General features: G+C 39.6%; 1 protein-coding gene and 1 pseudogene across 4 annotated transcripts in view; one reads left to right on the top strand and one right to left on the bottom strand.

The window, feature by feature from the left end:
- The window catches only part of CEP78 (centrosomal protein 78), a 37890-nt gene that overhangs the window by 1899 nt on the left and 9832 nt on the right, over positions 1–26159 (bottom strand). For 2 of the 4 annotated variants that reach the window (XM_004772142.3, XM_004772138.3), the window contains 11 exons: positions 25103–25216; positions 23513–23577; positions 23119–23230; positions 20387–20522; positions 18117–18162; positions 16623–16751; positions 9206–9283; positions 6786–6952; positions 5803–5974; positions 5433–5480; positions 3861–4485 (listed from right to left, as the gene is read on the bottom strand). In XM_004772142.3, the coding sequence (XP_004772199.1) occupies positions 3922–4485; positions 5433–5480; positions 5803–5974; positions 6786–6952; positions 9206–9283; positions 16623–16751; positions 18117–18162; positions 20387–20522; positions 23119–23230; positions 23513–23577; positions 25103–25216 (1631 nt within the window). In that variant the 3' untranslated portion in view covers positions 3861–3921. Of the gene's footprint in view, positions 1–3860; positions 4486–5432; positions 5481–5802; positions 5975–6785; positions 6953–9205; positions 9284–16622; positions 16752–18116; positions 18163–20386; positions 20523–23118; positions 23231–23512; positions 23578–25102; positions 25217–26159 lie in introns of those variants that run through there. The other 2 variants (XM_045085364.1, XM_004772140.3) reach the window with 2 other exon arrangements.
- On the top strand, positions 7929–8057 carry LOC123393448 (annotated as a pseudogene).

Genomic DNA, 26159 nt, shown 5'->3' on the forward strand with positions numbered 1-26159 from the left:
TGTTTTTTCCTTACCGTAGTTCCCTGTTTTCCTGGTTCCCAAAATACTTCTCTCACCATTTTGCACTGCACGCATGGAGGTGAGCCGCCTCAAATTCACTGAGCAATCAAGTAATCTACATCCACACCCGTTCACATCTCTTTCTTCCGGCCCTAATAGCATTAACGCATCTCATGCTCCCGCCTCCCTGGCAGGAGGCTCCCCAGGTGAGCCTTTCACTCCCCAGCACCTTTACTACCTTTGTCAAGTTTGTTCCTTTCAATCTATAAACACTTAAGTCACTCTCAGTCTAAAAAAATTCTTTTCGAACTCATCGCTTCCTCTTTTCATCCAGACTCCTTCAGAGTAGTCTATACCCACTCTTCAGTGTCCCCTCAGGGTGGCCCTGTCCCCTCAACTTGTCTCAGTCTGGCTACTTGTCTACCACTTCACTGAATGACTCCCTCCAAGGTCACCAGGAACCTAACTGCCAAAGCCAAACACATTCTCTGCAGCAGGACACTGGTACCTCTTTCCTCCTTCTTGAAATGCTATTACCGCTCTCCTCAAAATCCTTTCTCTGCTTCTGACTTAAACTTTTTTTTTTTAAAGATTTTATTTATTTATTTGACAGATCACAAGTAGGCAGAGAGAGGAACGGAAGCAGGCTCCCTGCTGAGCAGAGAGCCCGACGTGGGGCTCGATCCCAGGACCCTGGGATCGTGAAGGCAGAGGCTTTAACCCACTAAGCCACCCAGGCATCATCATCTCCTGAATTGTTAGGCAAACGTGATAACTACTACACTACGGAAACCCCACTCATCTCCTGAATTCTGAAGATGCTTTATTTTTTTAATTTTAAAAAGATTTTATTTATTTATTTGACAGAGAGAGAGATCACAAGTAGGCAGAGAGGCAGGCAGCGGGTGATGGGGGGGGAAGCAGGCTCCCCGCTGAGCAGAGAGCCTGATGCGGGGCTCGATCCTAGGACCCTGAGATCATGACCTGAGCCGACGGCAGTGGCTTAACTCACTGAGCCACCCACGCACCCCTGAAGATGCTTTAAAATTCAACCTGTCCAAACCTTAACTCTTCTCCCTGATGTAGTTTTCTTTTTTTAAAGATTTTATTTATTTTATTTATTTGAGAGAGAGAAAGAGAGTGAGAGAATGAGTGGTGGAGAGGCAGAGGGAGAAGTAGGCTCCTGGCCGCCAAGCAGGGAACCTGACACAGAACTTGATTCCAGGACCGTGGGATCATGACCCGAGCTGAAGGCACACATAACCCAACCGAGTTACCCAGGTCCCCCTCCCCCAACCCGCTCAATACAGTTCTTACTCCCTCTATCCAACCTCCATGATACCATCCCCGACCTCAGCCACATAAATAGGAGTCCAGCCTCTGCCTCCTACCACTTCCTCACTTCCCACAAGCAAGTGTTGCTTATTTTATTTCCTAAATAAAATTCAAACTTATTTCTTCCCTTGATATCTTTTTTTTTTTTTAAAGATTTTATTTATTTATCAGAGAGAGGGAGAGAGCGAGCACAGGCAGACAGAATGGCAGGCAGAGGCAGAGGGAGAAGCAGGCTCCCTGCTGAGCAAGGAGCCCGATGTGGGACTCGATCCCAGGACGCTGGGATCATGACCTGAGCCGAAGGCAGCTGCTTAACCAACTGAGCCACCCAGGTGTCCCTTCCCTTGATATCTTATTTCAGACCCCTTTTCCTCTTGTTATTGCCTAATTCAGAAGTTACCAAACTCTTGTTTGGTGGATCTAGTTGTTAGACACCCCTTTTAAAAAAGGATTCTAGGGGCGCTTGGGTGGCTCAGTCAGTTAAGTGTCCAGCTCTTGATTTCAGCTCAGGTCATGATCTCAGGGTTGTGAGGTCAAGCCTTGTGTCCGACCCAGTGCTCAGCGCAGAGTCGGCTTGAGATGCTCTCTCCTTCTATCCCTCACCACCTCCATCTGTACAGCACGTACACTCTCTGAATTAAAAAAAAAAAAAAATGAAAAGGGAATCTATAATCAAATATATTTAAGAAGGGCTGTGTAACCTATGCCTGTCTTAGAAATTCAGAATGACCGTTAGCTTGCAGTAGCCCTGAGAAGTCATACAGTAAAGAAACCCGCTTAACTTTAAGTCAGGATCTCTCTTACTTTTGTCCATGGAACCCTTTCAGTAAAGACGGGGGGAAGTCTTTAATTTTTATTTGAAAATTTAAAAACGATGCTCCTCAGAAGAGTATGGCATCATCTCTGACCATTCATGATCTAGCATGCAATCCTCCACATGTCATTACCGTTCTTCAATCCTTTTATTAGCTGAGGAGAAAGAACCAGCTCCGTGCAACATGGCTTGTAAGTCTCCTTGATACCACTGTCTGATGACATCCCACCAACTCTGAAATCTACGCGGCCTTCCCCAAACACATCCCTCTCATGCCTTTGGCTCTATACTTCCACTTATGTTGTTCCCTCCACCTTGAGGATTCTTTTCCTTCCTCCCCTTATTCACCTGTTTCCAATAGGTGAAACAGACTTTCAAGACTTTAGATGTGAGCTCTTTAAATGACCTTTCTTGGCCCCAGTTCTCTCTTCCCCAAACACGGGCTACATTCCCTAAGTGGTCCCATTAGAGGATGTGATCTCTGCTTGTGCGTTTCCTTCTCTCATGCTACCTACTGGTTAAGGGCTATTATCTTTCTTTATTGTTTTACTCCCACAGCACTAAATCCATGATCCATGAACTCAACAGTACTGCAGTGGTCCTTTGAGAACAATCAGGCAGGGCCTTCTAGAAGAAATCTGACACACCAGCTTTTCTCTGATTTTACCTGTCAAGTCACAGTCTGGTTGAACTTAATCTATGCATGTTCTACATAGGGAGGCATAATTTGGTCCTGAGATGTACATTCATATGCTTTTTACATATTCTGCCTTTAAGTACCTACCTTGATAAGGGAGGGTCAGGCATACTTTCTGATAGCCCTGCTCTGCACTTGCAATGCTCACTGGCTTTTCTCTCCACGGCTTCCTTAAGCCCTTCTTCTCTCTCTCTCTCTTTCTCTTTTTTTTTAAAGATTTTATTTATTTATTTGACAAACAGAGATCACAAGTAGGCTGAGAGAGAGAGAGAGAGGGAAGCAGGCTCCCTGCTGAGCAGAAAGCCCGATTTGGGGCTTGATCCCAGGACCCTGAGATCATGACCTGAGCCAAAGGCAGAGACTTAACCCACTGAGCCACCCAAGCGCCCTACGCCCTTCCTCTCTTAACAAGGTCATAGGACAAAAAAGGGATTAAGAGCAAAACATGGGTTCTGGTTCAAATCCCAGCTCTACCACTTGTTTAAAGCTCTGTAATTTTGGGCAACTTACACCATCTGTCTCCTCAGCCTCCACATCTATAAAATGGGCCCAATAATGGTTCCTTGGCTTATATCGTTGCTGTAATCCAGAAATAGGGTTAAGTACTTTGGTAAATGTTTGCTGCACTGGTTATTATGAATTAGGATATGCTAGTGGTTTCTGGCCCGTGATTTACAGTATTTCCACTTTTACCCAAATTTAAAACTCCCCAATTTATGACCCTGTCTTTTCGAGGGCCTTATCATGCTTCCATATTTTTTTTCCTCCCTCCACAGGATATTAATTCCATCAATGTAAAGGTTTTATTTTGTTCATTGCTGAAAGCAAAAGCACCTGGAATAGTATCATACATATTAGGCCCACAGGAAATACTTGTTGAATGAAAGTTGGAGAGTGTCAAAAAGAAAACATATCCAAAAGTTTCGTTGCAATAAAAAGAATGAATCTTTTCATTCTTTAATGGGTCTCTCTAACGTCTTCCAGTACTATATTTTAAAATACCATATGCCACAATGAAAACATAAGAAATTTATTAAAATTTGAAGGCAAAAACATAATTTTAAAAGATTTAGATCTATGTCAGGTGTGATACAGTATGGATGCTTTCTTGAAATTCAAAATCAGATCCAAGAGTATCACTTTCAGAGTGTTCTAACAGATTGAGTTTACTTTTAGTCGTCTTGGATGAAACAGTCACTATTCTACTTTCTTTCTTGCCAGAAACATGTTTTCTCAAAGACTCACTCTTAACTGGTTCATTAACCAAAGAATCATTTTGTCCGATTCCTTTACTGTTCCTAATTACAGGTGAGTCAGAGCAAGAATGCAGATCCTTTCTGGGCTGTTTTTTAGCACAATATTTTTTGGTATATTCACCTGTTTTGGTCATTTTCTCTGAAGAAGATCTGTTATTTCTAGACAATTCATCTTCTTTTCTTTGGCTTCCAGTTCCAGACATCACATCTGCTGAAGGAGAACATGTTCTAGCAATGAATTCTTTGATAGAGTCCTGCTGCTGTTCATTGACTGGGACTTCCAGGTTGTCTCTAGACGTTTCTAAGGTCTCCTGCGTGGAAACGGGCACACGGAAGGAGTCAAGAGGCAAAGGAATTCTAGCATCACCTGTAATTTTCTGAAACTGGAGAGAAAAACAAAAGACGACAAAACAAAAATTCAGTGATGAACAAAGTCAACCATTAAAAAGTTGAGTCCATGACCTCAATGCTACTCTGTGATTGTATTATTAAGATAGTCGTTGATTGGGGGTGCCTGGGTGGCTCAGTGGGTTAAAGCCTCTGCCTTCGGCTCAGGTCATGATCCCAGAATCCTGGAATCAAGTCCCGCATCGGGCTCTCTGCTCAGCAAGAAGCCTGCTTCCCCCTCTCTCTCTGCCTGCCTCTCTGCCTACTTGTGATGTCTCTCTGTCAAATAAATAAATAAAATCTTAAAAAAAAAAAAAAAGACAGTCATCGATTAGTCAGAAGATTTTAGACCCAGTTTTTTTCTAATTCTATCTTGCCAGTTGATTCCCAACTTAACTTTGCTACATCCAAGGCAATGACTACTACATTTTCAGACTTTGTGTCTGGGATGATTGTTGCTCACTTCCCGGGGCACTGGGGTGGCTCAGTGGGTTAAGCCTCTGCCTTCCGGCTCAGGTTATGATCCCAGGGTCCTGGGATCAAGCTCTGCATCGTGCTCTCTGCTCAGCAGGGAGCCTGCTTCCCCCACCCTCTGCCTGCCTCTCTGCCTACTTGGGATCTCTCTGTCAAATAAATAAATAAAATCTTAAAAAATAGTAATAATAAAGCCCTATTCCCTAAGAAAATTAGTTTCTTTTCTATCCTCCAGGAACATGTAAGGAGTATCCAATTTGTGATGAGACTATTCTCAAGCTGTCAGTTCCCAAGCCTGTCTAAGGTTGGCTGAGATGGGAGATGAAGGGAATGCTCCAAGGAAGGCCGGGAAAAAGCAGATGGGCTGTCCGCTCTCGCTTCCCTAACTGGGAGGCTCCCAATAATATACTGTCTATTAGTTATGTCTGGATTACTTAGTTAAGAAGATTATCCATATCAGTACTTGTACCTTCATTAGTGTTCCTTCATTGTAAGCTGACTGCATACAAATAGAAACCTAGATGAAATATGAATAGAATAGACATTTACACAATTTAAAATTTGGAATCTTTTCTCTAATGTTTCATTTCTTTCTTCACTGAGGGTAGTTTGCTTTATATCATACATTTGCAAAAGACCTATCTTTCTTATTTGTAACTACACGGTATTATGAAATGGGTCCAAACTTACTAATTTCACATCTGGAAAGAACCCCTAAAAGGTTCCTCCCAAGTATGTGAGTTAAATAGGGACAGAGCATCATTAGTTTCTCTCTGACTTGGTATTTCCCTTTTGGCTAATCACCCTTAGAATCATAATATTCTTTTCTATCCACTTACTTGGATATTTTGCATCTGTCCTAGGGGGTTCTGCTTTGATTCTGGTTTTTCTTCTTCAAGTGCCTTCTTTTCTTCCTTAGGCAGACTACTAAGAGTAGAATTCATCTGGGGACGACCCAGTAAATGAAAATCTGACTGATCTATACCAGCCATTGTGGCAAACTGCCCAAGCCTGGACAGGAGGAGGGAAGGAGGAAAAAGCAAAGGTTATTATAATTCCGTGCGAGCAGCTTCGATTTCCCTGTACCTATAAGCATGAAATACTCTACTCCAGATACAAGCCCCTATTCTCTCCCAATTTCTGAGCCCTTCCAGATTCATGCTTTGGGACCACATTAGCCCACACAGCCTTTGCAGCCACCAGCCGATTTCTTACTCCATTTCAGCGCTTCAGCTTCTAGTAAGCACCCAGTGCATCACCTCTCACCTCACCCCCACCTCCTGACCACCTTTCCTCCAGTTTCCAAAAACGTGTTCACTCCTTCCTTCCCAACACCAACCCCTTCACCCACAAAACATCACTCCATCAATTTCAATCTCCAGTTCTTTCAGCATCTTCCTTTAGCAAAATTGTTCCTGGTTGAGAATGACTGATCTGTATCTATATGTGCCCTGCAGATTAATAATAATTTTTGTGTGTAGGACAAAAACCACTGTAATTCAAACATAGTTTACAAGGAAGATAAATAAAAGGGAAGGAAATTCCGATGCATTCTGGAATATTTTCAAGTAAAATTATCTTCATGTAGTCTTTCCCCAAAACTATACCTACAAATTATCTTATCAACAGGTTATTCTTTTATAATGGGCTCTCTCCTCTACCAAAGCAGGTTTAGCATTTTGCATTTCTTTTAATTCCTCACTTAACACCCTATATTACACACTAAAGACAACTACAGAAGCAATGAGAATTGCTCACATTTCTCAGTAAACCCTCATTACAGATGCAAAGGGAATCATGCCACGGAGAGAAATTAACTAACCCGGCATCTTTAAGGAGGTCCAAGAAAGCATGGAACTTCTGAAAAGAATTCTCAATGCTGCCCAAAACACCTTCATCATCCAGCATCATGCTTGTCAAGGACTGTGCATGCAGGGCTTCAGACAAAGAGAAGTTTATATTTCTTAACTGGGCATTTTCATGTTCCAGCTACAAAAGAAAATTGAAAATGTCTGACATGATTTTCTTCCATTGTCCTAAAAAAAATAGTTTTTAAGCAATAAAACTAAAACAGTTCAAATGTAATTAATTTCTAATTACTATTTCTGCCTAAAAGACAGAGACTACATCACTGAAGAATCAAAACCCAAGGGCTGCCTGAGTGGCTCAGTGGGTAAAAGCCTCTGCCTTCGCTCTGCCTTTGGCTCAGGTCATGATTCCAGGGTCCTGGGATAGAGCCCACATTGGGCTCTCTGCTCAGCAGGGAGCCTGCTTGCCCGCACCCCACCCCCCCACCCCCCGCAGGCCTCTCTGCCTAACTGTGATCTCTGTCAAATAAATAAATAATATCTTAAAAAAAAATGACATAAGTGGAGGGGCTCCTGGGTTGCTCAGTAGGATATGCTCTACATTTGACTCAGGTCCCGACCTTAGGGTCCTGGGATTGAGCCCTACATGGGGCTTTCTGCTCAGCGGGGAGCCTGCTTCTCCCTCTCCTCCCTGCTTGTGCTCTCGCTCATGTTCTCTCTTTCAAATAAATAAATAAAACCTTAAAAAAAAAAAAAAGAAAACCCACATATACCCAACAAAGTTTCCTATACAAAACTTAGGTGGTATATAAATAAACCAGAATAACTGTTTCAGTAAGGATCTTTTAAAAAATTAATTAATTAATTAATTTGCCAGAGAGAGTGAGCACAGGCAGACAGAGTGGCAGGCAGAGGCAGAGGGAGAAGCAGGCTCCCCGCTGAGCAAGGACCCCCCTCCCCCTCCATGTGGGACTTGATTCCAGGACAGTGGGATCATGACCTGAGCCGAAGGCAGCCGCTTAACCCACTGAGCCACCCAGGCGTCCCTATTAAGGATATTTTAAAAGATCTCTTTTCTAACTGGTTATATTCATAGCAGACCCTCATTTACATTAGAAAAATTAGTTGCTTAAGGTTCGCTTCAAATTAGAAAGTGAATTGCTTCTCGGGCCTTTTGGCTAAGATCAAGTGTAGTATCTGTTCTTATCGGTTTAAATTAGAAAGTGAAATAGTCTGATTTGAGCAAAGCATATTCCAACTTTGCTGGACATTAAGGATTAACTTTACTGAGCAAAATATTAAATGGCTAAGTTTAAAAGTTCTAAATCATACCCAACTTATTAACTGTACAATGATTAATATCTTCCTGGGCTTCTTGAAAATGTTTCCTTCCTCATGTGACTCCTCCCCCTCACCATCTATTCATCTAAAGCCACAGGTAAACCTGACTAGTATTTCTCAGAGAGGCTCTTTTGTTCATTACCTTTCAGGTGCTCAACCTTTACTGAATGAATAAATGTTCGTCAATCCCATGTATGCACTTGGAAAAGTTCCTCCCAAAACTCACCTTATCATAATTAATTACGTTTACATACAACTTCTGAGCTTATGTCCTGCTTCCATGCACAGTAGCCTAATGTAATTCTCATAGAATATATTTTTATTTTTCATTGCATTCTTAGTTTTCCAATATTTTATATGTATTAATTTAAATTATTCATGGTCAGTAAATAGTTTCATCATGTCTTTCATGTTACTATGTATGCTTTATAAGCATAAATGCTTTCTTTTTTTTCTTAAAAGATCTTGTTTATTTGACAGAGAAAGAGATATCACAAGTAGGCTGAGAGGCAGTCAGAGAAAGAGGGCAAAACACGCTCCCCGCTGAGCAGAGTGCCTGATGTGGAGCTTGATCCCAGGACCCTGAGAGCATGACCTGAGCTGAAGGCAGAGGCTCAATCCACTGAGCTACCCAGGTGCCCCCAAGCATAGGTGCTTTCTTGAACTGAAGTGTCATAAACAGAAAACAAGCTAACATCATAAATACACACATGCACAAAAACAAAACAAAACAAAAAAAACCCTAAGATTTTTACCTTTTTTTTTTTTTTTTTTTTAATTTGCCCCATGCCCAAAATAGGTGGACCTCAGTGCAGGGCTTGAACTCACAACGCTGAGATCAGAACCTGAGCTGAGATCAAGAGTCGATGCCTAACTGACTGAGCCACCCAGGCATCCCTAAGATTTTTCCATTTTAAAAACATTTTTTGGAATAGAGATCATATGACCCCTAAATATAAGGAAATATAAAAGTTCATATGATATAACCAATTCACAATATATTTTAGAATTTATAAACTGCATGTGTATGCCTTAAGATCAAATAAAAATAACACCAAAACACTTTCAAAAGTATAAGAAAAAACTTGTTTACCTCACTGACTCGTTTATCAGCCTTAAGCCTTATTACTCTTTCCTCCTTTAACTGCTTTAGGCACTCCTCCAGTTTCTCCTAGTGTGAAAAAATAAAGTGTGTTATAAACAATTCATAGTATCATATCCAAAAGCCTTTCCAGTTATAGATCTCACCAAGGATATAGGCACAGAGCCACAAGTAGACTCAGACTTCAGGATTTTTTTTTTTTTTTTTAATTTATTTGAGAGAGACACAGAGAGAGAAGGAATACAAGCAGGGGGAGTGGGAGAGGGAGAAGCAGGTTTCCTGTCGAGCAGGGAGCCGGATGCAGGGCTTAATCTCAGGACCCTGGAATCATGACCTAAACCAAAGGCAGACATTTAACAACTGAGCCACCCAGATGCCCCAGACTTCAGGATTATAATCTACTACTTATGATACCATACCGTGCCGGTGAAATTAATTACCAAAAATATCAAATTAGCATATTAAAAATTTATTTGAATCTAATACTTTTCAAGATAAATATGTGGCAGCTCACCATAAAAGGCATATGTGTATAATATAGTTAAGTCTGAAATAAATAAAAAACTAAGGCCAAAAAGGGAAAATTCTCCTTTTATTAATAGGTCCCTTTATAACTAGAAATCTTATTAACACAGTTAATCCACCCAAATTATGTTATTGCAGATTCAAATGCATTTTTTAAAAAGTAAACACTTTTAAAGCACGTACTAATGCCCTTAGTAGGAATTTCCGGAATATTAATTTAATCATCAAAGCCCTACAAGGAAAGAACAATTATTAACTCCATGTCTTTTTGCAGGTGAGAAAACAGAGGCAGAGAAAAGTAGAGTAGGACACCCAAGACCATGTCACCTAAGACATTATGTTGTAGAACCACATTCTGAACTCAGGAAGCTGGGTGCCATGCCTGTTCACAGAAGTGGTCATTTCCCCATTCACCAACGTCCGTAAAATAAAATGCACACTGGTAACCCCCCCTTTAATTTCCAAGAACAAGACACTTAAAGTCCTTGCAGTGGTTGGCAGAATTCTAAGAGAGTCCCCCCACCCCCGCCCCAAGAATCCTACCTGCTCAACTATAAATCTTCCCAGTTAACCAAATCCTAATCTAGGTGCTGCAGTGAAGGGATTTTGCAGGCGTAATTAAGGTTCCTCAAATCTTTAATTGATCTTAAGAGATTATTCTGGTGGATGTGACTAATCAGGTGGCCCACTGAAAGGGACTGGGGTCTTCCTTAAGATCTAAAGTAAAAAAGGAACAAGGGGAGATTCTTTGTGGCTCGCTTGGAACACGTCAAGTGTGATGTTGTGGCAAGGAAGGCAGGATGGAGGCCTCTAAGAGCTGAGCCTGTCCCCTGACATCCAGCCAGCACGGAAAGGAGGACCTGTGTCCTACAACTCCAGGAACTGAATTAGGCCAATGAGCTGTGTAGTTGGGAGTAGGTTCTTTCCCAGAGCCTCATGATGGGAACACACCCTGACTGACATCTCGAGTTCATCTTGATGAGATGAAGCAGAGAGCCCAGTTGTGCCATACCTGGACTTCTGACCTACAGAACTGGGAGCTCGTCAGCAGGTGTTGTTTCAAGCCACTAAGTTCACAGCAACAGAAAAATCAATATACTATTCAACCTTCAGGTTCATGAACAAAATAAGTGACTGTTACTGTTTTAAGCCACTGTTTTGGGGCTGGTGTCTTATGCAGCAATAAATAAATAAAATACCTCTATTTATTAAAACAAGGAGGTATATTTATATATTTTAAAGGCTTTTGAACAATCACTTAAACAAAGAATTTCAACTTAAAATTTAGTATGCCCCTGGTGCATGTGGGTTGAGGGGAGGAACTCTATTATATGCTGTCACTGAAAAAGGAAACTAGAACCAGCTTCTGGACAGTGAGTACATACCAATGATCTTACACCTAGGAATTTACCCTAAGGAAACCACCAGAGATGCGACAAAGGTTTATCTACCGACATGTTATATGGGACTGTTTTAGAACTAAATCCTAGAAGTAAGCTACAAGCTTCCAAATTGGGTTAGTTTAAATAAAAACAGCATACCCATTTGAAGAAATGCTCCGTGAAGCCACTAAAAAACACTGACAACAAGAGGTCTTTTTTTTTTTTTTTTTTTTTTTTTTTTAAAGCAAAATTTTTTTTTTTTTTTTTTTTTTAAAGATTTTATTTATTTATTTGACAGAGAGAGATCACAAGTAGGCAGAGAGGCAGGCAGAGAGAGAGGAGGAAGCAGGCACCCTGCTGAGCAGAGAGCCCGATGCGGGACTCGATCCCAGGACTCTGAGATCATGACCTGAGCCGAAGGCAGCGGCTTAACCCACTGAGCCACCCAGGCGCCCACAACAAGAGGTCTTAACCAGAATTAATGACTGGGCCTCAGGAGTTCTATATACCATGTGTTTTTTCAGGGAAGATAGTACATAAACTTAATCTAAGATTCTCTGGTGTATAAGAGTATTTAGTGATAGGACAAAATATTTTTGGTATCTTTCTATGGCAAAAGGGTAGATTGGGTATGTGTATATATAGAGGTAGCTTTTATTTTTTTCAGTAAGTTTTTCATTGTTTTTAAAATTTTGCTCAATGAACACACACTTTATACTCAGAACTTATGTTTAAAAATTTAAAAATAGTCTAATAACTTCAAATTCTTTAATGTTTCATTATACAGTCGAAGCCGGCCACATTTTTAATGGGGACAAAGACAAAAAATTGCATAATTCCTCTACTCACTTATATAATGGTTTTGATATTTAAAACTTGGTTCACAGAAATTCTAAACAAACACCACTGTCCGGGAAGGACAGACTGAAAGGCTCCATTCTCAACTGGCTCCAAGGATGAACAGCACATTGTGCAATTACCTGACACAGCTTCTCCCTCTAGTGGAGGGAGTCAGAACATCACGTTGGCTTTTCATGAGAAAGTGTACCCTCCTCCTCCAAAGTTTTAAGTAATTCATGCTCTTTAAAAAAATATGAAACCTTACGAGACTCGTAATCATAGGAAACAAACTGAGGGTTGCTGGAGGGGAGGGGGATGGGGGGATGGCATAACCGGGTGATGGACATTAGGGGGACACAAGATGTGACAAGCACTGGGTATTATGTAAGACTGATGAATCACTGAATTCTACCTCTGAAACTAATAGTACATTATGTTAATTGATTGAATTTAAATAAAAATTTTTTTCAAAAGCTCAATGTCTCCATTAAAAAAAAAATGGTACCAAAAGATTAGATAATAAAATTACGGGAGTGCCTAGTGTCTGCCTTTGACTCAGGTCACGATCCCAGGGTACTGGGATCGAGCCCTGCATCTGGCTCTCTGCTCAGCGGAAAGCCTGCTTCTCCCTTTCCCACTCCCCCTGCTTGTGTTCCCTCTCTTGCTGTGTTTCTCTCTGTCAAATAAATACATACTATCTTAAAAAGAAAAGAAAATTACATGACAGTCGGTTATGTAAATTAGACTAATGATCCTTCTTGTTATCTGCTCTCCTTCCCCTTCTATACATTGGTTGGTTTGATTTTTTCTGAAACAAAGCTCCCATCATACTATATATCTAATTTTATGTTCAACTTTTTTCCACTGTACATTAGATCAATCATTTTTTATATAATTAAGGGATTCATAGCCTTGATTTTTTAAAAAGATTTATTTTTTGAGAGAGAGAGCAGGTGTACCTGTGAGCTAGAAGGGGAGGGGGGGAGAGAGAGAGAGAAAGTGAAAGAATCTCAAACAGACTCCCTACTGAGCAAGCAGCCCAACTCGAGGCTTGATCTCATGACCTGAGCTGAAATCAAGAGTCAGTCACTTAACCAACTGAGCCACTCCTAAACTTGAATTTTTTAATGGGCTATAAAATATTCCACTGAGCATGTCTCTTGGTTCTATAAGCATTCCTGCATTAAACATTTAAATTCTTGGGGCGCCTGGGTGGCTCAGTGGGTTAAAACCTCTGCCTTCGGCTCAGGTCATGATCCCAGGGTCCTGGGATCGAGCCCCACATCGGGCTCTTTGCTCAGCGGGGAGCCTGCTTCCTCCTCTCTCTCTGCCTGCCTCTATGCCTGCTTGTGATCTCTGTCTGTCAAATACATAAATAAAATCTTTAAAAAAAAAAAAAGAAACAAAGAAAGAAGAGCTGGATTTTCTTTAAAAAAAAAAATAAATAAATAAAATAAATTCTTTCTAGCCTTCCAATATTAAAACAAAATAACTATTTTTACACACGAAGGCCTTTTTCCACATACAGAATTTTCTTGCAATAAGCCAATAAAAATGAGTTTAAGATCAAAGCAAATGAGCATTTTTAAGGTTCTGTGATAATGATCTTCCAAAGATTCCTAAGATTTTAGACTGCTTTCAGTAATGTATCACTCGGTATATAACTTCTATTGTAACTGTTGGCTTGTTTCCTCACTTTAAAGTGCAAGAAATTTAAGGGAAGGGGGTATATCTTATCCTAGAACATGTGCCAGGTTTAAAGTTCACGATAAGTAATTGCTGAATGAGATAAACCCATGCCAATATGAGATCTATGTGTATAATTAACAGTTACACTTCTGGGCCACCTGGGTGGCTCAGTGGGTTAAGCTTCTGCCTTAAGCTCAGGTCATGATCTCAGGGTCCTGGGATCGAGTCCCGCATCGGGCTCTCTGCTCAGCAGGGAGCCTGCTTCCTCCTCTCTCTCTCTCTGCCTGCTTCTCTGCCTACTTGTGATTTCTCTCTGTCAAATAAATAAATAAAATCTTTAAAAAAAAAAAGAAAGAAAGAAAAAAGAAGAAAGAAAGGAAATCCAGATGGCTGATAAACATAGAAAAGTGTCCAATATGAAAGGCCACAACACTCCAATCCCATTAACAAAAAATGTCTGATAATTATGGGTTTCCTAGACCTGGAGTATAATAGGAATCCCACACCCTGCTTATATAGGCATATAAATCTACATAGCTCCTTTGGAAAGCATTCAGCATTGTTCATTGCCTGAAGTTGTGTTACTACTCCACAACCCAGCCAGTTTCCCTCTCCCCTGCCCAGCTGGTGTGTGTACTAGAGTAACTGCTGCAACAGGACGTGTGTGTGATTTGCACTAGCACCAACTCAAAACAGCCCAAATGTCCCTTAAGAGTCAAAAATTAAATTATGTGTATTCATTTAGTGGGAAACTATAAAGCAATAAAGTTTAACGAACTAGAGCTACCTGCAACAACATAGATTAATTTTTAAAAACAATATTGACTGGAAGGCTGGATATACTGTGATTCTCTTTTAGTGAAGTTAAGAATTGGGAAAACCAAAGGGAATTTCTAGGGATGCATGCATGTAAAGATGCACTTTTTAGTATGTATATCATAGTTTACAATTAAAACCTGCCCAGAGAGCTACCTGGCTGGCTCACTCTATAAAGCATGCCACTCTTGATCTCGGAAATGTGAATTCAAACCCCATGATGGGCGTAAAGACTACTTAAAAAAATTAAAACCTGCTTAAGAAAAGTTTGCCTCAAGGGGGCTGGATGTGTGAGTGAGTTGAGACTATTTGATTTTAAGTCCTTTGCTACTATTTGCATTCACATATATTCGTTAGCATTAATTGAACATACCCTCTGTACCAAGCACTCTTCTGAGTTTTATGTGTGTGTTAACTCATGTAATTCTCCCAAGAACTGTGTCGTGTGAGGAACCTATCTTCATGTTAGAGATGAGGAAATTGAGGCCTAGAGTTCCTGAACTTGCCCAAAGTTATACTGCTAAGGCGTAGGGCCAGGTTTTAGCCAGAGATTCTGAATTTTTAAAAATACAATCTGAAAGAGAAATTTAACTGTTTGTTGTTGTTGCTTTAAGATTTCCGAGACAAACAAAGAAATAAAATCTTAAAAAAAAAAATCTATATTGCCAATTGACCATAAACTCTCCCCAAGCCCCACTTTGGGAATTGGACATTCATGCCTTTTTGCCTTCTTTCCACCTCTTGTTTACCTTCCAAACCTATCTTTTATGTTGTCAAAGCTGATATGTATATTTTGTTCTGTTTTCTGTGGAGATGCTGACAGCAAACAGTCCCTGGTCCTACCAGTATGTGCTTTTACTCCTTTTCTTCCAAGCCCCTACTTCCCACCCCCTCATGTTGCATGCTTTACTCAACTCTCAGGCGAACCGGTTATTTTCTACTTAGGAACGAGAGCAGAAAGCTCCCCGGAAGCTCATGGTTGACTGCGAAGAGGTGGGTAGTCAGTTATAATAAGGAACCTCCTAAATACTCTTTTCTAGGGTGTACAACTGCACTGGGTGCCCTAGTTCTCCTCAATTTTTTCCCTCAAATTTTTATTTAAATTCTAGTTAGTTACCATATAGTGTCACAGTGGTTTCAGTAGAATTTAGCGATTCATCACTTACATCTAACTCCCCAGTTTTTTCCAAAGTAAAATTATCTCATTTCAGGAGAATGAGGGTGGGGATGGGCGTCAACTCTCCCAAATACAAACCTCCCACACCCGCTCTCCGTATTTCAGTCACATTTTCACTAATTCCACTGTCTCCTCCCTGTGCATCTGAGGATGGAGCTATTCCTGCCAGGGGGATCAGATTCCCCTCAGCGGAAGCCAGTCCCTGTGCAATTCTAGGTTGTGGTGTTCCTCTGTTCACAGCTTCCCACCCTCCCACTTGTCTTCTGTCTTTGTAAAAAATGTTGAAGAATCCCTTCTCTTGATTGTTGTTAAAAATTTTGATACCAGCACTTTAATATCTTATCAAAATGGAGAAGAGCCGAGAGGGTCCTCAGCACATCCTGAATCAGGTAATCCCTGGTTACAGTTCCTGACCTTCTTGGGGCTTCCCCAGTGCCTACTGCTGCTTTTAGAAGTACAATCTCCCTAGTGTCTTGGTGCGGGAAATGAACACATCTAAAATGACCATGACTGCAAATTAGATGGTCTGGGGTCTTGTCTCTACCATGCAACTTAGTAACAAAACACTTTAAGGGCTACAAATTGTAGATGCTCGTTTAGACGATAAAAGGGATAATTCGACATCAATTCCAGATTTGTCCCACTCTAACATTTTATAATTTTCCAGGTACTTAGCTTAGAATTTCCCTGTTACTGTCCTTAATTTTTATTAGGAAAATATAAATCTGGCTTTCTTTTTTAAAAAAACAAATAGTAAAAGGGGTGCCTGGGTGGCTCAGTCGGTTAGGAAGGGAAAAATTCCTTTTTTTGATTTTTTCTCTGAATTCAAATGTCTATCTTCCACATTGGTCTAAGCCAAGGAGAGAATGACAGAAGCCGTGTACAAGCTCTTCCAGTGTCCTGATCAGGCTTCCGCCTGCCCAATAACCACTACGGTTTAAAAAATGATCTCTGGATTTTTAAAGTGGTAACTTTGTACCTCTAATGCTTCTTGTTTTAAACTGGTTTTCTCAGGCTGCTCTTGAACACTTTCGGATGAATCGTCGACCTCTTCAATTTCTGAGGAGGAAGGACTCTCTACTGTCACAGTCACAGGAAAACCTGATTGCTTAGAAAAAGAAGGCAAGGTTGTAGAAGAGATAACAAAAATCAGATACCAAATATTATAGGACATTTAATAAAACTGATCTAAGGTATCATGTCATTATCTATAAATGTCTTCTACTACTTAGTCTAAAACAAGCAATGACAAAGTAAAATGACAGTGACTTATTTTTGCTGTCAATGTATGGAATTCTGTTAAGGTTAATATTTGGAGTCATCCATATTATTTTTAATTTTCTTTCACGTAAGCCAAGTGAGGAGCCAGGGTGCACATTTTATTCAGACCAACTTTACACTGAAGATGAGACATTTACTCTCCACTGTACAAAAAGTCTGGAAGAAATGTAGTTTTTGGAGGAAAAATCCATCAGTAGGGGAGTGGTAAGAATTAGAAGAATGATTAGAAAGTTAATGTTATCTAGTGAAAAAATTTTTAAAAAGTAAATCACTTACACATACACAACTAAAATGGACCCATCAAAAATCTCACCGTATCCTCCTTCAGCCACCGTAACCCAGAACTACTGTAACAGTAACACAACTCTCAGGTTTCACTGCCACTGGAATGCAGTTTAGTATGTTGTTTCCAAACACTTGAAAACTGACCTGATCACGACCCCATAAAGTCTACAGAGCAAAAAGAGGAGCGCTGGGATTGCCTAAATGCACAGAAGACAAGTCACTGGGGTGCCATTTTAACCACAGGCAACAAATCCCAAAGTACAGGAAAGTTCCAATGGTAGAAAGAGGTGTACACCCTTTCTTCTGGACATGCAGGGGGCAGGGCTCACACCTGGGGTGCTCGTCTCCCCATCCAGCAGTGTTACTCTACTAAGAGCAACTCTGTAGTCTCCCAGCACAAGGGGGAAGGAGAACCTGACACTCTGACAGGAATGGCTGGTTCTAAGACCATGAGGCAGCAGGAGTGGGAATGTGTATGATTTTGGTGAGAGAGGAAGTGCTCTGAGAGACGAGAGACTCTGGCTTCTTTATTTTGCCTTTCAGATCTGGAACTTACACATGTAGCCCTCAAATAACATTTCTCAAAAACATAAGAACATTCTTGAAAATGACAACTCCATGTGTTGGGTCAGGAATGGCAGTCAAATTCCTTTCACTGGGTTAACAGGTGACCTGTGGGCTGGAGAAATGGCTTCCCTGTTTACAGATGGAACCACAAGATGCCCAGTGTGTGTCACAGTCACAGAACTACATGGTGTCATTGGGAGAGCAACCTGACAAGTTGCAAGTGGATTTATTTCAGAGAGGGAATGTTCCCTGCAAGGCTCTGTTTAGTCTAAAACACGAAGAGAATGACCTCCCACCGTTCTCACTTAATCTATATATGGTAAATATGAGAACTACGTACCTGCAAATGATTATATACATCACGAGTTTTGATTAATGGAAAACCCCTAAAGAGATATCAACAAAGTAAGTTAAACATTGACATGAACATCATCAGTTAATGCCAGTTAATAAAATTTGCTAGAATTATGTACAATAATACTATAAATAGTATATATGAATTTTGTATAAAAAAATAAGCTCAAAGTAAGGAGCCGGGAGGCTCTGCTATGGAGAAAACTGAACAGGATTTAGCAGACTGGCTCGTCTTAACTCCCTGCACTGCTGAGGGATGTCCTCACTTTCTACGTTCAGGCTGGTTTAGACTTCCAATCTAACTTCTTTGACTAATAATCATTCTCCAATGGACAACTCCTTGTGATCAGAATGGTCTTGAGTTTAGTAAGTATCATAAAAAGATGATATGAAATCACAAAATCATAAAACTCAAGTGTAAAGACTGGAGCCTGGGAACTAGAGTTTATGCAATAATAATTAATAACACCATTTGCAATGGAGAGTACATTTATCAATATAATGTGAGCATCAATTATTTTAGAAAGTACCTACTTCAAGTCTTATTTAAAATCAAGTCTTTGTATACAAACGTAGTGATCCGAAGGGGCATGTGCACCCGAATGTTTATAGCAGCAGTGTCTGCAATAGCCAAACTATGGAAAGAACCTAGATGTCCATCAACAGATGACTGGATAAAGAAGATGTGGTATATATACACAATGGAATACTATGCAGCCATCAAAAGTAATGAAATCTTGCCGTTTGCAACGACGTGGATGGAACTAGAGGGTATCATACTTAGCAAAATAAGTCAATCGGAGAAAGACAATATCATATGATCTCCCTGATATAAGTAAGTGGAGATGCAACATGGGGGGTTAAGGAGGTAGGAGAATAAATGAAACAAGATGGGATTGGGAGGGAGACAAACCATAAGTGGCTCTTAATCTCACAAAACAAACTGAGGGTTGCTGGGGGGAGGGGGGTTGGGAGAAGGGGGGTGGGATTATGGACATTGGGGAGGGTATGTGCTATGGTGAGTGCTGTGAAGTGTGTAAACCTGGAGATTCACGGACCTGTACCCCTGGGGACAAAAATACATTATATGTTTATAAAAAATAAAAATTAAAAAAAAATAAAATAAAATCAAGTCTTTGTTTCCTTTTTTCTTTTTAAAGATTTTATTTATTTATTTATTTATTTGACAAAGAGAGAGACGCAGCAAGAGAGGGAACACAAGCAGAGGGAGAGGGAGAAGCAGGCTTCCTGCCAAGCAGGGTGCCTCATGTGGGACTCTGATCCCAGAACCCTGGGATCATAACCTGAGAGGAAGGTAGACACTTAATGACTGAGCCACCCAGGCGCCCCAAGTCTTTGTTTTCTTAAGCAATTGTTAATCCCCAATTTCTTGAAAACTACCCCGTAAATTATTTAAAAATAATCTATAGCAAATTAATTCACTCAGCAGGCCTAAAATTATAGTTTGACCATTTAAAGAGACTTTTATACTTCTAGGATAAAAATTGCTAGGCACTGTTATCCTCTGGGTAAGTAATCAGCTAAAAGTAGTTAAATCTAATTTACTAAATCTGATTCACTAAAATGATTTAAGCCAGTTGACTGAGTTAGATTAAGTCTAATCCCTCCTCCTCACCCATTCTGCATTAAACTATTCCCCAGGCTGGAAATGTCTCTTTTCCCCCATTCCTTACATATCCAACTTCCTCCTCTTGAACTGTAGGGTCTTGCCCAATTATACCCACCTTTAATGAAACCTTTACTCACCTGTACCAGTGGGGAGAAGGTTATCTCTTCTTGACTCCCACAGGGTTACATTTGTTGTGACACAAGAAATAGCTTGCAACTCCCAATTATAACGGTTTTTGTTTTGTTTTGTTTTGTTTTTCTTCCTTCAGGACTCATTAGGCAGAAGCCACAGGTGAGTTATCATTTTTTCCTCTAGAGAAACCACTAGAGACCACCCACATAATAGAAGCTCCAAAATGGGGGCGCCTGGGTGGCTCAGTGGGTTAAGCCTCTGCCTTCAGCTCAGGTCATGATCTCAGGGTCCTGGAATAGAGCCCCGCATTGGGCTGTCTGCTCGGCGGGAAGCCTGCTTCCCCCTCTCTCTCTGCCTGCCTCTCTGCCTACTTGTGATCTCTATCTGTCAAATAAATAAATAAATAAAATCTTAAAAAAAAAAAAAAAAAGGGAAGAAGAAGCTCCAAGACGAAAATTTCTGAACAACTTAAGTTAGGAAGATATAAACTGTACCTGCTCCTTTTTGCACGTTCTGCTGTGCGCCACGGCAGGAAACCAGACACGCCAGGAGGTAGAGGTTCAGGAGCGTAACACTCTTTACCAAGGGAGTGTTTTCTTCCATTGCTTACAGGTTTCTTCGTGGCCAATCCTGTTTGCAAAAGCATTAAAGGACAAAATCAAGATGCACTAAATGGTGATGCAGCAATCATCACATGTTCACACTTTATAGAACAGGCACCTGCCAATAATGCGAGGTCATTAATAACAGGATCGTTCTGTAAAAATGCTTTTACATAGACTAGCAATGTTTACAAATACAAGTTCTCATAGAGTAACAAGTTATCATTTTAACTAAAATATATGAGATGTGCATAACATGCAAAAGTAAATAAAAAATACATCCCAAAGAATGAAACATGCACGATACACCTTATGTATCATGCAGAAACATTCATTTTATTGAATCTCAGAATATCTTTGGTATTTCTGAATCTCAAAGATAGAGAAACACTGATACATCCCTGATTCCTGCCAAAGAGAATCTGAATTGGACCAAAATTTCAACTTAAGTTTAGTTTTCCTATCTGAAAACAATCAAAGTAATTAGGACTGAAAGCAGTTAAGTGGCAGGTAAGTCAATGCTACCCTCTGTAAGTCTGTCACTTTCAATGCTCATTTGATTTCATATAGAAAATGAAAAAGAAATAAGACCCAATGGATAAAAGAGCAAAATATGGAGATTTGGTCCAATTTCAGTATTAAAAAGTCAAGCATCCTTATATGAAATGGTTAGTAGCAACAACTAGACCTACATGCCAATACTTTATTTAGAATAAACCATATATTAAAATTGACATTTAAATATTTTTTCTGTTACTCAAAATAAGTAACCTAGGTTCATTATATTTATTCCTCAAATCTATTTTACTATACTACTTTGGCAGCATTAGGGTAGCATGAGAAGTAAAGCATATGTAGCAACAGAGGGTAAATATTTCATAGAGTATAGCTTATTGATAATCACATGACCTTGTATGCTTTCTCTGGATAAATTTATACACCTCTTAAAATATATAAAAGTTCCATTCACTTTGTGCTATTTTTTGTTTTTAACTTAATTACTCTCAAGGAAAAATGTTCGTATATTTGTGGTTTGTATGTGTACACTTCTCCCCTGACTTTCTGAAACTAATGCAAATATCATTTGTAATTAAATCCAAAATAATTTGCATGTATCTTGTTAGGAGATACAGTTCCCATTAAAGTTCCTATCTTCTTTCTGCACACATGATTACAATGTGAATGTGACACAACTCACACATTTAACCCTATACTCACCTGGATCTAACTACATAGCCAGACATTGCTGTGGCTTACCTCTATGTCTCCATATAACTGAGGCAAATACAAAAAAAAAGCCCAAGAAATAAAATTACTCTTAAATAGCTCAGTGAGCCTGTAAACTTCAGTTACAGTTCCACTTTGTTTAATCATGCTAAGGAAAAAAAAAAGACTTTTAATTTTTTCTTCTCATTCCATGAAGTCCTATTATATACCACCAGATACTAAAATTACAGAAATCCCAATATAACATATATAATTTTTACCTATATATAATTCTATTTCTAATATTATATCAAGGGCACCTGGGTGACTCAGTTGGTTGGGCAACTACCTTTAGCTCAGGTCATGATCCTGGAGTCCTGGGCTCGAGTCCTACATCAGGCTCCCTGCTCGGCAAGTAGCGTGCTTCGCCCTCTCCTCCCTCCTCCTGTCCACTCTTACTATTTCTGTGTCTCCCTTTCTCCAATAAATAAATAAAATCTTTAAAAAAAATAATATTATATCAAAATACCAGTTTAGACACTTTCAAGAATGTTTTACACATGATGCAAACTTTTAATCTCAGCTTCTTGCATATACTATTTGACTACTAAAATGTTTTAAAATAAAAATTGGTAGAAGAATTGTTAAGCTTTCTTTTGATTTAATAACTCCTACTTACTATCTTATTGACCAAACAAGGAGATTAATGGAGAATCAAAAACATACCTTTTAATAGTTAAAAAAAAGAAATCGTATTTATAGAGATGTTTATAGTATTATTAAAAAATTATATAATATTTAGGTTATTTTGAATTTTCCACTATTTATTTATTTATTTATTTAAAGTGGGCTCCACCCCATGACCCCAAGATTGAGAGTCATGTGCTCTACCGACTGAGCCAGCCAGGCACCCCAAATCTTTCATTAATAAAAAATAGACTCAACTCAATGAAACCTTGTGAATACATAAATAAGTATTAACTATGAAATCATACAGAATTTTAATTCAATTTAAAATGAAGTGAAAGAAGAAAAATGGCAAATTTTATTTGAGCTCTGTGAATTCACATCAATATTCCATCCACCCTGTCACCTGTGTACCTACATTGTCTATGCTAATAGACCACAGGAAGAGAAAACTAAAATCTTAACCAAGAAATATATTCAAAACAATGAACTTTTTAAGAACACATTGCTGGTTCATTAAAAAAATGGAAATATTAGCATCTTTTTAAAATTGTTTCTAATTCCATAAATTCTCATAATCTGTATCTGAACATTTATAGTCTTTCCTATATGCAGTGTGGTTAATCCTGGTTGTTACCCTCAGTATCACATAATGGGAACAGATTCTAATTTTAGCCATCAGAACACATATAGAGCTAGCCGCGTTAAAATGCCAGGAGAGGAAGAGTTACCGATTCTAATAGTAGCTTTCCCCTTCCGACCATTTCCCAGAATTATAGTTCTCTTTTTCTGTCTAGCAGTTTTGAATGGTTCCTTCACTGATGGAGAAGTTATCCACTGGTACTGGAAGAGAAATAAAAAACACTTATTTCAGTTACAGGTTATTTATAAGGGTTTGATCTCAATTGGAAATTAAGCTATTTTGAGTTAACAAAAGGTTTGCAATCTGCATTTCTGGGACCTCAAATTAAAGAATTACACAATGTTTTCAAAACAGAAAAGCCATTTGATTTGACTTAATTGATTTAAGATGGCAGAAAAATGCCTTGATAGTTTTATTTTATTAGGGAAAAAGAAAAGAAAAATATGCAATTAAAGAAAAACTCTTCTTAGAGAACATGTTACCTCTGACTTGGCACTCCTTCCATTCTGGAGAACTTTTTTGATAACTGCTTTCATCACAGAATGATCTAAAGTAAAATAAATCGGAATTACAGTAATTGCTTCCCAATGAGCGGTGATTCCCATTTAAAAACAAACAAATTACAGAAACAAATTACAAAAACAAACTAATTACTGCTTTTCACATGAGACTAAATATAAAACCCACATTATGTGGTTACATATGTATTTCCCCCTTTTTAGTATTCTAATTTCTTCCTCAGAAACCGAACACGAAAGTATACCCCCTCCCATATTGCCCACAATGACTGTTCTTTTGGCAGCAGCAAAGATGAAATCTAAACACTTTGTGTCTAATGTGGCTTTGGATAACTTTGGATAGAAAGTGGAAGTCTGGGCAATGTCCAGATGCTTAGGTACCTAAAGGGCATCTAGTCTGCCAAACCAAAGTCCTGATATTCTCTCAAACTGCTCCTCTCATCAGACCCCCTTTCTCAGTGAGTTGCACCCGTTATCATCCTGCACTTGCTTCTTTATTACTATTTCTTTCATACCCCACACCCGATCTGTCTTATTAGCTACCCCCTAAAACACAACCGAACCGAACCGCTTCACCAGCCCCAACCTGCTACCCTAAGGCAAACCATAAACAGCCCGTATCTGGACTCCTGAGGGGAGTCATAGTCCCCTGACCGGTCTCCCCATTTTCCTTCTTCAGCTCTCCCCCACCCCCAGGTCTATTCCCTACACCAGAGTCATCTTATTGAAACACAATCAAGCCTCTTCCAGCTCAAAACGCTCCACTCATTTAGAATAATCCATGTCCTTACTCTGGCCTTCAAGACCTTGTAAGAGCACACCCCTGGCCAGCTCTGCGACCTCCCTGCATAACTTGCCCTCCCTCACTCAGACTTCCGACCGTGGTGGCCTCCATGTTTTCCTTAAATTCTCCACCCACCCTGTCACCTCCGAGCCCGAGTACGCATTGCCTGCAGGCCTCCCAATGGCCAGCCACTCTCTTCATTCGGCTTTCCCCTCAAAACTCATTTCTCCAGTGAAGCTGTCCCTCATCATATGGAATACAGCCCTACGACCCACTTCGGGGTCTTTACCTTTGGCTGTTTTGGTACTTCCCGCCATCTAAAATCACACTACTTTATCTGCCTACTCATTTCTACTTGAATTCCTCCACTAGAACATAAGCTCCAAGAGGGTAAGACTTTGGTTGACCCTGTTCACTGCCATGTTCCTAGTGCCTAAAGCCTGTGTCCGGAACACAGAAAGGATTCAAAAATTACTTGCTACACTGAGAAATGAATGAAATGCTCTTTGCAGCAATGCAGAGGTGATAATTCTCCTGGTGGAAGCTAGCTCATAATCTAGGTTCACCCTATTCAGAGTGGCAGCCAAGAGCAAGTTACACGTATATCTCATGTTAGTTAGTAAATTATCTGCTAAAACACAAGGGAAGTACAAGATTAGGAAAGTATAGCATTAGGAAAGCAAACACATTAAGTTTTAAAAACTGTCAATACACGTACACAATCTTTCTGTTTTGTTATTTGTTCATCAATTAAAAAAGGAGTGACATACCAACGAGTGGATTTTTTCTTATATCCAGAACGACCAGAGTTCTGTTGGTTTCGAGGGCCTTTAGTAAAGCCTTTGCTCCTTCATTGGTGAGGCCACACTGCTGCAGGTCAAGTGCTTTTGAAGAAAGACAAAAGGTCACTTGCCAATTCTACACAGATTTGACACACATACAACTCTCACGTATTCATGTAAAAGCTCAGGTAAGATTTCTGTACAAGAAGTCATGGCAGGTTTTTAATCTTGGGTGTTGAAGAAAGAAAAATAGAAAAGTACATACACACACATATAATACAAAATCCAATAAAAAATTCTTAGATGAGCCATGACTAGCCTGCTCTTAGTACCAATAAATGAGCCAACATATTTTATAATTACAGAGGTGAAGAATAACTCTAGATAGTCTGTGAGTGAAAAACCTCACAAAAGGAGTCTCAGGGGTTGCCTGGGTGACTCAGTGGGTTAAAGCCTCTGCCTTCGGCTCAGGTCATGATCCCGGGGTCCTGGGATTGAGCCTTGCATTGGACTCTCTGCTCAGTGAGGAGCCTGCTTCCCCCCTCTCTCTGCCTGCCTCTCTGCCTGCTTGTGATCTCTTGTCTGTCAAATAAATAAATAAAATCTTAAAAAAAAATGTGGTTCCTCATCAGCAAGGATGCTAGTGGCAGAGTCAACTTCACAGGCAAAAGCTGGGTGGAGCTCAGAGACCACGCTGTATTCTTTCACTACGATCTTGAGTTCCAAATCACTCTTAAAACTACTTAAAAGGAAAAAGCCAAATAGCAGATATGTATTGTTACATATATACATTATATATAATGTATATAATATATATTAATATGTAATAATTAATATAATATGTAATATATATTATAGATATGTATTGTTTTATATATATATATATAACTATTAGTTTTAGAAAAGAAAAAGAAAAAAGTCTAAGAGGGTGTAAATAATAACAAATCCGAGGAATGTGTGAATAGGGAACATATGCTAAGAACTTACCATGAAAGAATGATAGTCAAGAACACTGTCTTGTAAAAGTCAAAGAACAGAACAAATG

Source organism: Mustela putorius, unplaced genomic scaffold, assembly GCF_011764305.1.
Source record: "Mustela putorius furo isolate JIRA1106 unplaced genomic scaffold, ASM1176430v1.1 tig00000854_pilon_pilon_pilon, whole genome shotgun sequence".
Classification (NCBI taxonomy): Eukaryota; Metazoa; Chordata; class Mammalia; order Carnivora; family Mustelidae; genus Mustela; species Mustela putorius.